We start from the raw sequence: 14,387 nt of genomic DNA, 5'->3' as shown, positions 1-14,387 counted from the left end.
TGTGGAAAGTGGCTCACTTATGACAACTCTTTCCTTATAATTCAATTTCAGGCTGCTACGCCTTCTGCTTCTTCAGACAAACTGGATTTCTCCCCAGGTGTGTCAGAGAAAACCCAGACTCCCACAGTGGCCCCAGAGAATGCCACTGAAGGTGGAATCATGCTACTTTCCACTAATACTGTGTCACCTGAGCCCATGCAGCAATTCACACCACCTGCTACTGATGCTAAAGCAGGTAATGTTTTGACATAGCTGGAGATCTGAGGGGTACCTGCAGGTTGGATGGTGGGTGGGGATGGCTTTACTAATGTCAGACTTCCAACCTGTTTTTAGTTACAAGCTTGCTCTTTATCCAAATGTAACATCATCCCACTTTAAGCATGTCGACCTAGAGTAACACTGCAAACTCCAGACCCCTTAGCCAGTTACTTCCGAGGCAGAGCTGATCAAATCCATCATTAGTGGGAAATTATAACTCAAGCAAATACAGCAAAGAAAAAAGCAGAGATTAAGAGCCTTTATAAAATGGGTTCATTTTTGTACTTGGTGAGAAATACCTAAGGCTTTCTGGACTTTCACTATAGCCTCTTCTAGGCATACGGTTATTTTTATGTGACTCTTGAGAACATTTCTCCTTCCTAGAAACTTTTCAGTAGGGTTCCCACCATATATAGTTGTCAGATATCATGCAGGAACATCGGTGGGACCTGAGGAAGCCTCGCCCTTAGCAGGGGAGAAGCCTAGCCCTTAGTGGGGGAGAATCCTCATCCTGGGGAAAACAAAGTTTTACTCTAATTCTGAAGCTGTGAGGAAGCTTATAAGATTTCCAGCTGCAGAGCAAAAGTTTTTATTTTGAAAACAGGACATGTTTAACCACTGTGTCCTCTGTAGTTGTGTTAAATTGTGTGTGTATGTTAGAGTATCTCCTTTTTCCTGCTGAGTTTCCTGCCTCCCTGTGCACCCTGACAAAGGGTTTAGAAGGACCACAAGAAGCAGGGAAGCACAAATGTGTGTTCTTCTGCACTCCTGATGTACTGAGGGATATGGAGAGCTAAGCCCTTCGGTTCCTGGTAGAGCAAGTCTGGTTTGGGACATTCTCAGTACCCTCTGCCACACTGTAACCTGCCAGCCAGAATAGCTGTAGGAGATAACAAGAAGACATGAGCTACAAGAGATCCTTCTCCAAGGCAATGGATCATCATTACCATTGAGTATTGACTAGGCAGCTCCTCCTCCTTCACAGGAGGAGGCTGAAGAGGACTCAAAAAGGAGCTTGGAAGAAGCTGAAGGGAAGGTTGTGGTGAAACTCACCGTAAGTACTGCTTTGTACAAAGGTTACCTTAGGTTTGTGCATGCTCGGCCCCACTGTCTTGGAAGTCTCAAAGACAATCCCTCCTTCTCTCCTTTGGTCATCACCCTCATCTAGACATTTTATTCTCAAGTGGAAGTCAAAGGATTTTGAGAAGTACAGACCTCCACTCCACTGGTGTCTAGGGCAACTCCCACGAGCAATTATGGACCCTTGGGTGCAATTAAGTAGCAGTGACAGAAAGTGTGCTGTCACTGTGGCCTCTTCACTTCATCCATTTTTAGACCTGTCAGCTGCCACTGCTGAGTAGTCTCTCGCTCATCTATTCAGAGTTTGCAAGTTGGACGTTTAGACACTAGTGAACATGGAGAACCTTTGTTCTGTGGGTTCCCAATATTAAAAGGAAGACATTTAAAACCTTTGAAATACAGATCTATGGGAACCTTTCCTGAAGTTATGCTTTGGTATGTTTCTGTTGGGGTCTGGATTTGTGGACTTTGGCATTTTTGGAAGAGGAAAGAGTTTTCACAGATGAGAACTAGGAGGGTGTTCCTGGATGCCAAATAGATTGAATGTGCAGTTCAGCTACAAAAGAACACCTTTGCCCTGCTGCACTAGTGGAATTTTTAAAAGGGAGACTGAGCTGGTCATTGAGGTGTGCCACACAAACATAGAAGTAATGCTTCTTAGTGAAAGAAGACATGATATTAGAGTTCTAGTATATGCTATGTTACTTTATTTAATGAGGTTTGTTCTGGTGCAAGTGGCTTTTTTGTCTTCTGTAATTGCATATTTTTTAATTCCCTCTTTTCTTTAAAACAGAAGTAGGGGAAATGACACTTCATATTTAGGGAAGAAGAAAAATTCTGGTTCGGTAAAAGGTGAAGGAGCCATAGTCATGATTATAATAGATTGTTATTTGACTATGTACTGAGTAATTTTTTTTTTTTTAACTTATCCTTGCCTGTTCACTGTAGAGTGTTTGTCAAATTTTACTTAATCCATTACAAATAATATTTGAAGATACTAAATTTATATCCATCCAATCTGTTAAAACATAACGTACTCATTCTGTCTTAAATACAGTAAAAGAACTTATTGTATCTGCTGGAGATAACGTACAAGTGATGCTACCTAAAAATGAGGTGGAACTGAATGCCTTTGTTGTCCCGCCACCGCCTACAGGTGAGTTGAAAGGTCTTGCCATTAAAGGAGATGCACACACTACCAACCTGTAAATGCAGACAAGTCCTGAGTTACATGAATATCCACACCTCAGGATAAAAACATTTTTCTCATCTCCTACAACTCCCTATTTTGTGGCTCCAACTGCAGAGACGATTTCCTCCTTTGGATTTTAGATATTTTTATTTTTAAGTGGCTTTTATTTTCAGAACCTGAACTCATTAGCCAAATGGTTCAATAGAAAGCCTGTAGTTCCTACCAAAAGATGATGTGAGCCAGGTCATAGTATCTTGCTGTAAAGCAAAGGTGGGGGAAAGTAGGTTCTGAATGCAACATTTATCTTAAAACTACCAGCTTTCAAGCTGCAGCAGCAAAGAATACATATTTCATAGGTAGCTATGTAAAATGCATTCACTTCATGTGAAGCTGTTTTTTCTGAGGAAGTCAGTTATTTGTGAAGTCCATTACATCCTTGCAGCTTTACTGAGTTACAGCACGCTGTGGAACCTTAATATCTGTTCGTACTGCTTGATTTTGCAGGCTCAAACAGTAGCAGTCATGATTTCCTACTGTAGTATTTTATCTAATGGATAGCGAACTTGATTTTTTTTTTTTTTTTTTTTTGTTTCCTGGGCTTATCTTGAAGGTAAAACTGATTACTCTTATGCTGTGTTATTGCTCTTAGAAACAGCCTACACCTATGAGTGGAGCTTAATTACTCACCCTGCTGACTATGGTGGTGAAATGGAGCGCAGGCACAGCCAGACTTTGAAGCTCTCTCATGTGAGTGAGTTGTAAGCTCAGACTTGTTGTGTTTGTGTGGTCCTTTCACAGGAGTGTAACCTGTGCGGAAGGGCACATTGATTCAAGGAATGACTGACAGAGTCATCTTCATTTGCATGTGTCACCAAATCTTTGCCAGATTAGAAGTGTCTTTTTTAGAGTGCTCTAATAATTTTCTAAGAGTAAAAATTCCGAAGTGCTTGCTTTGTATTCCTCACTGCTGGGCAGTGACTAGCGGCCTTTTATGTATGTGTTTATAAAAGGAGCTCTAGGTTTTTAGATATCCAGACTTTTCTCTGTTTACAATATAATTGGCAGATTTATGCATACTGCTTTTGTATAATTCTACATGTAACCCTATTTGTTCTGTGTTTGTCTCAGTTATCGGTGGGACTTTATGCCTTCAAAGTGGTGGTGTCTGGTGAAAATGCCTTTGGTGAAGGTTTTGTAAATGTCACAGTCAAACCAGGTAAATTGGTTGGCTAAAATAATGAAGTTAATTTCTTCAGTGCAAGTAGTTGTACAACGTGCTTATCTAATAGTCTGTCAGTTACTATCTGTCAAAGGTATCTGGTAGTACAGTCATGCAGAGATGTTTCATACCTTGGTGTCTATAAAGCATTTTAAGGAAGTACGGTTAAGGATCTTGCTTACTGTGTTTAAGTGCTTTCTGGCCTTGTACCCTCCTCAGGCAAGACCTGAGAAAGCATCATGCCACCTTTTATGGTCCTCTTCTCCAGTACAAGTAGGAACAGCAATTAGGTGCTGAGGTGGCTCTAGAGGTCCAGGTCTGATCTAAATTACACCAGCCAGAAGTGACTGCAGCGGAAGACTGCTGTGTCAGTGTGCTACTCTTCTGTAAATTTTTCTGACCTTCATCCAAAAAGGACAGCAGATGCTGCAAAGCTGTCAATCCTAGATTTAGATCACGGGGGACTATTGATATGTAGAATTATCAGATTAGTCTTGCCTGGGCTTTCACTACTTTTTTTTTTTTTTTTTCCTCTTCTCCCCATCTTTCTCACAGCAGTCAGAGTTAACCAGCCACCTGTTGCCATTGCTTCACCCAAAGTACAGGAAGTTTCTTTGCCTACAACTTCTACCTTCATTGATGGCAGTCGTATGTACTGGACCATTCTGTGCTTATATCCTCTGTTTTTAATGTAGAGTTACAACATTATTTATCAATTACAAGTGAAATTCCTTCTTCTTGCTCAGAAGTTCCCTGAAATGTGATTTATTTCAGGGATTTGAGTCCAGTTCATAAATAAAAAAGTGATAAAATGCAGCCCACTTGGGGAGTGAGATGCAATGTATTGGAGGCTGCTCCAAACAGCAGCTACTCTTACAGCTTCTCCCTGCCCAGAAGGCCTCTATGCCAGAGCAACCAGAGGCCATGGTAGAGAGCTGTCATGTAGGGTATGATGGGATAAGTATGTTCATAATTACTGAGAGCAGACAACTTGGAATGTGCAGAATCTGAGATTGATTTTTATTTGTATGTGTGTGAAGAATTTCTTTTTGTTTAGATAAACCATACCAAATGTAGCTTGGAATCTGTAGTTTTAACAGCTATGGTACATAAACCCTGATCGAATATGCTTGAAAAGATAATTGTAGAAAACCAATTAGGGATCAGTGCATGAAAGACTTTAGCGTTCATTCCAGCAATTGCTACAAGAAACTGATCTGTTTTTCTTTAATGAATGTAGAAAGTATAGATGATATGAAGATAGTGAGTTACCACTGGGAAGAAATTAAAGGTCCTTTGCGAGAGCAGAAGGCATCTGCTGACACACCTGTCTTGCACTTGTCTAACCTTGTTCCTGGAGACTACACTTTCAGGTACCTGCATGCGTACTTTCTTTTGGGGTTTTAACTATTTCTGTGATGTCAGCTAAGTATTTCTCTTTGTGCTCACATGTACCTCCTCAAAGAAAAAAATTTTTCTTCTGCATGCGGTTACCCTTCATTTTGCACAATGGAGAAACATAGGGAGCTTAAAAAGGGCTTGCAGTGATTTTGTGATACTGGTGTAGTGATACTTTATGACACAAAGTTATGCAAACAAAGTACCAGAAATTAAATACCTTCCACTCCCTGCAATAACAACTGTGACAGAATATATCTCCCTCCCCCTCCCCCCGGCTCTAGCTTAGAAGTTGGCAAGTGTCCTGAGATGAGACTCTACAGTCAAGCTGCGAAAGTCATCCCCTGGAGAGTGGTTACAGTCAGAACAGTATTGAGAGACTGATCCTCGCAAGGCACTGTTGTGTGCTGATTTTGAGTCATTCCGTTCTTCATAAAAGCTTTTGCCTTGCTACTGTTTTCCCCCATTTTGTGCATTGCTGAATCTGGATTTTGTCCAGACAGTGGAAGCAATGGTTGTGGTTCTGGGTGCTTTAGTTAAAATCAGAGTTCATTTTGTGAACTTTTTAACTTAAAGCCTAGTCTACACAGAGGCAGACTTTCCACTGACCCAGCCTGGATTATCTGGCTGCCAGTGGGTAACAGCCTACCAGTCAATATATTATGTATCAATGTAGCATCAGCAGAATGTTGAAGCCAGCATACATGTATGTATGTGGTGCTTTGCATAAGCCTCACCAAAACTTGCATATCTTCAACTTCAATCCTGTGTTCTTTACTCGAATTGTTCCGTATTGTACAGTGGCAGAAATGAGCATAGGATTTTTTCTGTATTAAAAAGGGCAGAGCTCGCTTATAAGCAATGCTCTAAACATGTTCCAAACCCTAGGCAATTGAGAAATCACTTGCTATATCTCTGTACCTTTGGGGGGAGGCTGAGGTGCTTGAACAATAGATCAGTGTGTTCAAGCTTATAGGAAATTAGCTAGTCAACAAAATCCAGTGTTGCTGGTACGCATGGATGTGCACCCACTGCAAAAGTATGTGTTCCCTAATGACAGAATTAATGAGCACTAGTTTTGTTCCCACTCGGGGAAGGCTTCCAGTGTTCAGCTGTTTGCAGTTTTCATGAGACGTGAATAAGAGATGTAGTTGTTTTCCACACTGTGCAGGGTAGTCTTTCATCACTTTCAGGTGTCTGCAGCAGTCTCATTTTAAGATGATTTGTCATTGCGTTTCTGAGAGTCAGTAGTGCTTTTTTTTAAGCCCTGTACTTTCTTAGTTTTGTGATTTGACATCTTCAAAAATCTGAGCTGATGTTAAGCTCCATTAAAATTAATAATTGTGCCAAAAAGAAATAAGAAGTTAGGAACTGCTACTATGCTATAAGCAGAGCTTCTGAACATGCAGAGTAGTTTTGGATGTAGGCGTTAACAGGGACTGTTCCACTATGGGTGATGAATGAAATCCCTGGTTTTCACAGAGTAAATTTTTAAAAGAATTTGCAGTGAAATATGTTTGAAATTGCTGGAGTTGCCACTGACTGCAGGGAAAGGGTTTCATTTGGGATCCAGAATTGCTAGACTTTTTTTTTCTTAAAGGTTGAAAGCTGTGTTTGAAAACAGTCTTCTGAATTTTTCCCACCTTAGTTGAGGACTTTGAAGCAGAAGTTCATATAATCTAATCAGTGGCTCTGTTTCAGGTGGTGTTTTCGCTCTCTGAGTGCCAGAAAAGGTTGACCTTTGAACTTAGGACTTGGCAGAAGTCCAGTCGTAACAGAATTCCAATACCGTTTTTCCTGTTGTAGACTCACAGTGATTGATTCAGATGGAGCTGCTAACTCCACCATTGCATCTCTAACTGTCAACAAACCAGTGGATTACCCACCTATTGCCAATGCAGGACCTAATCAGGCAGTCACCTTGCCCCAGAACTTCATCACGCTGAATGGAAACCAGAGCAGTGATGACCATGAAATTGTCAGCTATGAGTGGTCGCTCAGTCCCAAAAGCAAAGGCAAGGTTGTAGCAATGCAGGTATGTCTATTTCTCCTTACATAGCATTGGAAAGCTCTTCTTCTTTGCCTCTAATGTGAGCAAATACATACCTAAGTAGCTACTCAGAAGCACTGAAATATCTAAAGTGCCTTTCTGCCCCCTCCCCCCCCCCCCCCGCCATGTATTCTTCTCATCTCTCCCGCCTCCCCCCCGATTCCTGTCGCCATTTCTGATTCTTGCTATTGTTTATTCCCTGGTGGTTTGGAAAGGCTTCAAATTCATGATGTCTGTCCTTGGACCCTAGAGCCTGCGCCACAGGTTTCCATCTTCTGAGAGGCTAGAAGACTCTTTCTGGGAGAATGTGGGGGTAGTCAGGGTTTTCTTGTAACACCTTCTTCTGCAGAAAGTAGGATGCAAACAGAAACTTAATTTTCTGAGTGAAAGATGACAAGACTTTTGGCAGTGTTATGCAGCCATGCTCTGAGGTAGGGTTTTTTTACGCTCACTAAAACATAGGTATCCTGTGAAAGCTAACTGAATTTATTCTCTTATTTTCATGTGGTTTTTTTTTAAATCTGAGAAAAATTAATAAAAATTTTCAGTAGACTTGCACTCAGTAAGTTGGAGATTCTTGTAGCTCTGTAGGTAGTTCAGGTAATTAATGTGATGAAGCCAGCTGAACCTCAGAAGCCATTTTTTTGAGACATGGTTTCTGCTATGTTCCAGAAATGTTGCTTTATACCTTGAGAACTGGAAAGAGATCACTTTGTAGATCTGTTTAGGAAAGGAGTAACATTGATGCAAGCATATACTGTAGAGCCAGTTACAAAACTATGGAAGGGCTTATAGCTGAATGGCTTATTTCTCTTCATTTACCAAGATAAACACTTTCCAAAAGCATCAATGCAACCTGCACTTGTAGGTTTTAAGAGCTATTCAATCTTAAAGCAATCTTCCTGAAAGAAGGGAATGACTGCTTGAGACAATCTAATGGATTCTTTGGGTATTTAATGTGGAGATGCAAGAGCAGTTTACAGTTTCTTTTCAAGAGCATGGTAATCTTTTTTGTGTGCCTAAAGTCGAGGATGCTGGTGTCAGGTGTGTTACATTGCATCCATGGTTAGAGTGCAATGTAACAAGTACCTCTGATGGTTAGTTAATCATTTATCTAGTCCCTTAGTTCTCATTATCATCGTTATCCAAAAAAGATAACCTAATTGCATGGTGATTTGTTATTCCTCATATGAGAGATGCCACAAATATTCATTTTATTAGCAAAAGGACCTATAGCTGGGCCCAGTCATTTTATGAGCTTATACAGATATCAGCTGATACTGCTAGAAGAGTATATTAAACAAGACAACTCTATCCTGAGTATGCTTTTTCCATAAACCTGTCTAGCTGGGAGGAAGTCAAGCTTGGTTTTGTGTTTAACCATTTTTATAAATATTATATTAAAGAATGTCATGATGTTTGTTTTTAAAATATCTCTAAAGAAATGGAATAAGCTGTAGTAATTTCTATCAGTGTTTAATTTCCTAATTGAGAAGGTCAGTGTTTCCATGAGTTTCACAATTATTGTTCAGAAATAATGCAGCAATTATACCAGCATAAGAAATTAACATTTATTGTTCTATAGATATTTCTCTGGTCTATAGGGACAGCTGCAATAGTGAATGCATTACATCTGTCTATGAAATTTTATGTTGCCTCTTTGTCTGGAAGATGCTTAAACTGCTTGCTCAGACACTGTGTTTATTATGAATTAAAACAAATTTTATTTTTTCTTCTCATTTACTCTGAAAGACCTTTTATAATCCATGAGCATTTCTGTTTCATCTCATGCTCCCTCTTTTTGTAAATGCTGTGTAGGGAGTACGGACGCCGTACCTCCAGTTATCTGCAATGCAGGAAGGAGATTATACGTTTCAGCTGACTGTCACAGACTCTGCGAGGCAGCGATCCACGGCTGAGGTCACACTGATCGTGCAGCCTGGTAAGTCAGCTGCAGGCAGGGCTGGGTCCCTTGGGGTGGGCTAGCCTGATGCCTTAGCACTGTCCTCAAATGCCTCATCTCCCTGCATTGCAGCACTGAGATGGCAGTCTGAATGTCTGGTATCCCTGCATCAAGGACTCTTCCACCTCCATTTTCTGTCAAAGCAAACAGTAAAAAGAAGTGTAGAATTGTAGAAGGCCCAGGTGGTGATCTTAAGGGCTCGCACCGGCCTGATTACATAAGGCAACCTGCACAGAGATGTGAGTGTACTTCTAAAAGCTGAAATGTAGCTCTGAGTTTAATATCCTCCAAAATCTGTTTTTCAAAGCTGTTCAGAGTATCAATCAGTGCTTTGCTCGGTTTTCTTACTGTTTTGCAGTTCTCCAAGAATCCTTGTGTGATTTCAGTTCTCACTAGAATTGCATTGCCCTTCCTAGGGAAAAGTTTCAAGTAAGGAATTTTCAAAAGCTGCATCTTTCACACATTTGTTTAGATTTGGGAGCCAAGTGATGAATTGAGCCCAAAATGTCCAGCCCTCATGAGATTTTTTTTCTAATGCTTTTGGGGTTTTTTTTGGTAATATGTTTGCCTGTTGCCTCCAAAGTGGCCTTTTCTGCCTGTCTGAAGGTCTCACATTCCACCATGGGGCAATGTTTTATCTTCCTGTTGTTGCTTATTACACATCTTTTTTTGTAGACGACCCCTTCTGGAAAAACCTTACAGTGGGCATTTACTGCAGAAATCAAGAATGTGAATTGGAAGTACAGCGTGTGGTGGTGTCTTTTAGACCTTTTATAGTGTGGAACTAGGAGGATGCTCTTGTCTAAGTCAGGTCTAAGGGGAAAATAAATATCCAGCAAAATGGTAGCGTTGCCAGTTTTACCTTGCCGCAAAAGCAGAAGTTGAAAACAGAATAAGGGGTTATATGTTTCTGTACTAAATTCTCAAAGGCTCTAAATTGGCATTAACCTAGTGGTGTCATGTTGACCTGGAGCAGCAGAAAACCTGGGCCAGTATCTTCTTCAAGGACAAAGAACAGCAATGACACCAAGCTGTGTATGGTCGACACACTGGAGGGAAGGGATGCCACCCAGAGAGACGTTGACAGGCCTGTGCAAACCGCATGAAGTTCAGCAAGGCCAGGGGCAAGGTCCTGCATGTGGGTCAGTGCAATCCCAAGCACGACTACAGGCTGGGCAAGGAATGGATTGAGAGCAGCCCTGAGGAGAAGGACTTGGGGGTATTGATTGATGAGAAGCTCAACATGAGCCGGCAGTGTGCGCTTGCAGCCCAGAAAGCCAACTGTGTCCTGGGCTGCATCAAAAGAGGCGTGACCAGCAGGTCGAGGGAGGTGATCCTGCCCCTCTACTCAGCTCTTGTGAGAGTAGAGGAGTACTCCACCTGGAGTACTGTGTCCAGCTCCGGAGGTCGCAGTACAAGAGAGACATGGAGCTGTTGGAGCGAGTCCAGAGGAGGGCCACGAAGCTGACTGGAGGGCTGGAGCACCTCTCCTATGAGGACAGGCTGAGAGAGCTGGGGTTGTTCAGCCTGGAGAAAAGGTGGCTCTGGGGAGATCTAATTGTGGCTTACCAGTGTCTGAAGGGGGCCTACAGGAGAGATGGTGAGGGACTGTTTATGAGGGAGTGTAGTGACAGGACAAGGGGTAATGGGTTTAAGCTGAAGGAGGGTCGATTTAGATTAGATGTTAGAAAGAAACTCTTTCCTGTGAGAGTGGTGAGGCACTGGAACAAGTTGCCCAGAGAGGTTGTGGAGGCCCCCTCCCTGGAAGTGTTGGATGGGGCTTTGGGCAATGTGGAGTAGTGGAGGGTGTCCCTGCCCACGGCACGGGGGTTGGAACTAGATGATCTTTGAGTTCCCTTCCAACCCAAACTATTCTGTGATTCTATGAACCATATTTATGTGGGTGGTTTTGAAAGGGATGCAATGGCAGAACCAGGAGAATACACCACCACTCTTGTTATAAAACTTTTCATATAATGCATTGAGCATGGTGCAAAATTCTTGTAGTGTGACTGTGCCTTTGATATGACTGTGGAAAAGGGAAGTACTTGCTGTGGGTTTTGCCTTGTTGCAGAGCTGGTTGTTCCCACCTAGTATTTTCTGCTGGCTTGTGCACATTATATTTGTGCTTTTTACCTTTGAGCCAGTATGTCAAATTTGTAGTGTAATATTCTGCGTAAAGTCTTCTTTCTGGCAGTCCTTGCCAGTGACTACCTAGCAAAGTCATACACTAAATATTATTTTTACAGAAAGTAACAGTCCTCCAGTAGCAGTCGCTGGCCCTGACAAGGAATTGACCTTCCCAGTGGAAAGTACTACACTGGATGGAAGCAAAAGCCAAGATGACCAAGGCATTGTCTTCTATCGCTGGGAAAATATCAGGTATCCAGAGGCTTTACTAATCTGCATTAAAATAGAGAACAAAGTGAAAGTGATTGTGTGCCAGAGCCTCTTATGCAATTGTGTTGGGTGATGCACTGTTTGAGAACTGCTTTGAGGCTCTTCCTGCTCAGGTGGTAATATGGTGAGAGACAGGAACTGTAAGTTCAACGTGGAAAGCTTAGGCAATCTCTGTCTGTGTTTTGCGATATGTTGGTTTGAGGCCAACTGTTATAAAGTTAAAAGAAAATGACAGGAGCTTCCATGTCTCCTGTTAAAAAGTGAGTAATAGGCTTGGGTACCATCCTGTACAAAGTTTTCCCATTAGTGCTTAGAATTAGGGTTTCTAGGTCACTTGTTTGTTGAATGATAAAGTAAATTGACAATCTGTTTAGCCTGAGCTTTCAGTAGTAGGTGACTAAAGCACTCTTGAATGATGATTGACAATGTTTTACAAATCTTTGTAATTGTATGTTTATATGCAAAACTAATTGATCCTTAATAAAAGGACAAGGTATTAGCTCATGCAGCTGTTGTACCCATGGTACAGGAAGAGGTTTGTTGGCACCCTGTGTATGTTGTGAGCAGCTCTTAGAGCAACAGTGTTTGTATGCTCCTGTGAAATAATACAGCGAGGAGGTTGAACTTCCGGGGTGCATTTTCTTCTCTTCTAATAACTGGGTATGTGATGCTTGGGTGCTTTGAATATCTTGCAAAAAATTGATTTGTGAATTCTCTGAACTAAACTTGTGACTCCTATAGTTCTTTAACCATCAGTGTTTATAGCGGCCGTAGAACAACAATATACATAAAAGCAAATGAGTGATGCTGCTGTAAGAACAATGTGGCTGTCTGTGCAGCATTATTTTTGAGATGTTTTGTTTCAGTGGACCAAGCTCAGTACAGATGGAAAATGGCAACAAAGCAATAGCAACTGTGACTGGTCTTCAGGTTGGTACCTATCGCTTCAGGCTGACTGTGAAAGACCAACAGGGCTTAAGCAGTGCATCTGTGCTTTCTGTTACTGTGAAGGAAGGTAAGCCTAGTTGCTGCTTCTTAGGATATGATAGGCAACTTGCCAGTTAATTCAATCATTGACAGGTTGTAAAGGAAATTGGAACAGAAAAGGATAATGTATTTGTTGTCATATTTCAAGGGTATTCAAGAATATTACTGCTGTTTTGTAATAAAGTAATATTGTGAGTGACTGGCAGAAGTAACTTCGCTTACTGCAAGCTTTTTTAAAGTTAAATATATTTAGAATTAGTTGTAATAAAAATGCTCCAAAATACTGTTTTTGACCATGGTATGTCACCTTCATTAAGAGGATATGTTTTTATTTTATTCTTGAAGTAAAGCTTTGAGCAGAAAGGCAATTTTACTGTGGATTTTAAGTAACATCCAAGAAATGAGGTCTCAGAGTATACCAATTTCCACTTAAAAACTTAGTATTAAAAGACCTGTGGTTTTTTTTTGTACAGAGACACAGTTGCTGTGGTGTTTTGTTTTGTTTTTTTTCTTCCAGCATGCATGCTGTAGAAGAGGCTTTAGGGTAATAGTACTTACAGTGTGAGATAAAAGGTACTGTCAGGTACTCCTGACAGATTTCATACTGTTGACTTCTGTTGCATCTTCAAGTTTGCAGGTGGTGATAATCCAACCATCTTTTGCTTCATTTTGTTCCTTACAGAGTGATTTTAGCAATCTCCGTGGGCCTATGCCTCCTTTTAAAGAAAATGGCATAGTACATTTCAAATCTCTTTTGGTCCAGAGTTTGGCTTTCTGTTGCATGTCTTGTTTTTTGAGGGGAGAGGTGCACTCTGGCTCTGCAAGTGTGGTACCTGTACCATTTATGAAATAGTAGAGTTGCAGCAAAATCTTAGCTGCTGACTTTTTTGAAAACAGTGCAGCCTTGTTTCTTTTTCACTTGGTATCACTGCAGAAGAAATGCATGTTGGAGAAGCTGGACTCAGTTTTACCCATGTGTATCCTTGGTTGAACTGTTCCAGGGTTTGTTAGGTGTTTAGTCAGAAATACATGGCAAGAGCTCTGCCCAGATGTGTCTTGTGGTCTCATTCATGCTGTGAGGTGTAGCCACAGTGTACTGATTACCATCATAGATTCAGTATGCTTCAATAGCCAAGTTTAATCAACTGGTTTATTTGAAAGAGACAAGAAGATTGCTTGTATCACAGAGAACTCTACATTGCTCTAAAGAATAAGAGTTACAGCCAATGCCCTGGACATCTGCCCAAAGTTGATTGATTTATCTCCAACCTAATATTCACACCAGTGAGTTATTTCACTCAGCCTCACAGCTTCCTGGAACTCCGTCTTACCAATTGTGTTCTAAACAAAACTCAGTGATGTCTGGTTTCTGGAAAGAGAATGTTCATGTTTGTTTGGTATTTTTTGGCCATGCTTCAATGCATGCCTTAATTTCACTGCTACCGGTAAGCAAAAACCATTTGGGAACTGGGTTTACTCTAAGTTTCCTGAATACACTTTGCCTAAATACAGGCATTGTGAAGATGTAAGACCTTACACAAGCTTCTATTAGGTAATAAGTGATTCTCAAGAGGACAAGAGCCCAGCATGGTGATCTCATGCTGGGCTGTGTTTCTAAGTAGGTAGAAAATCTCTCTGCTTGACTGAGAAGAACTGACACAGAAGTTATTTTGAGACTATAAATAGACTGTAAATGCTTTTTGAAAAAGAGTTTTTTGAATGGTACCTCTTATTGGTATTCTCCTCATGGTGCAGCTCTGCTTTTCTCAGGTTGTAATAATCCCGGAGCCAAATTCTGTATTACCCACTCATCCTTTCCCTGTACCTTTGACACGAGATT

General features: G+C 41.1%; 1 protein-coding gene across 6 annotated transcripts in view; it reads left to right on the top strand.

Annotated features, from left to right (window-relative positions):
- Window positions 1–14,387, top strand: part of KIAA0319 (KIAA0319 ortholog) — a 64,386-nt gene that overhangs the window by 31,564 nt on the left and 18,435 nt on the right. For 5 of the 6 annotated variants that reach the window (XM_075745182.1, XM_075745178.1, XM_075745180.1 and 2 more), the window contains exons 4-13: window positions 52–235; window positions 2,396–2,494; window positions 3,180–3,277; window positions 3,659–3,746; window positions 4,305–4,397; window positions 4,990–5,122; window positions 6,954–7,182; window positions 9,016–9,139; window positions 11,410–11,542; window positions 12,427–12,575. In XM_075745182.1, the coding sequence (XP_075601297.1) occupies window positions 52–235; window positions 2,396–2,494; window positions 3,180–3,277; window positions 3,659–3,746; window positions 4,305–4,397; window positions 4,990–5,122; window positions 6,954–7,182; window positions 9,016–9,139; window positions 11,410–11,542; window positions 12,427–12,575 (1,330 nt within the window). The remainder of the gene's footprint in view (window positions 1–51; window positions 236–2,395; window positions 2,495–3,179; window positions 3,278–3,658; window positions 3,747–4,304; window positions 4,398–4,989; window positions 5,123–6,953; window positions 7,183–9,015; window positions 9,140–11,409; window positions 11,543–12,426; window positions 12,576–14,387) is intronic. The other variant, XM_075745184.1, reaches the window with a different exon arrangement.

Source organism: Balearica regulorum, chromosome 2 (genome assembly GCF_011004875.1).
Source record: "Balearica regulorum gibbericeps isolate bBalReg1 chromosome 2, bBalReg1.pri, whole genome shotgun sequence".
NCBI classification, from domain to species: Eukaryota; Metazoa; Chordata; class Aves; order Gruiformes; family Gruidae; genus Balearica; species Balearica regulorum.
Note: the sequence above shows the minus strand (reverse complement) of the source record. Positions and strands in the feature narration are given on the sequence as shown.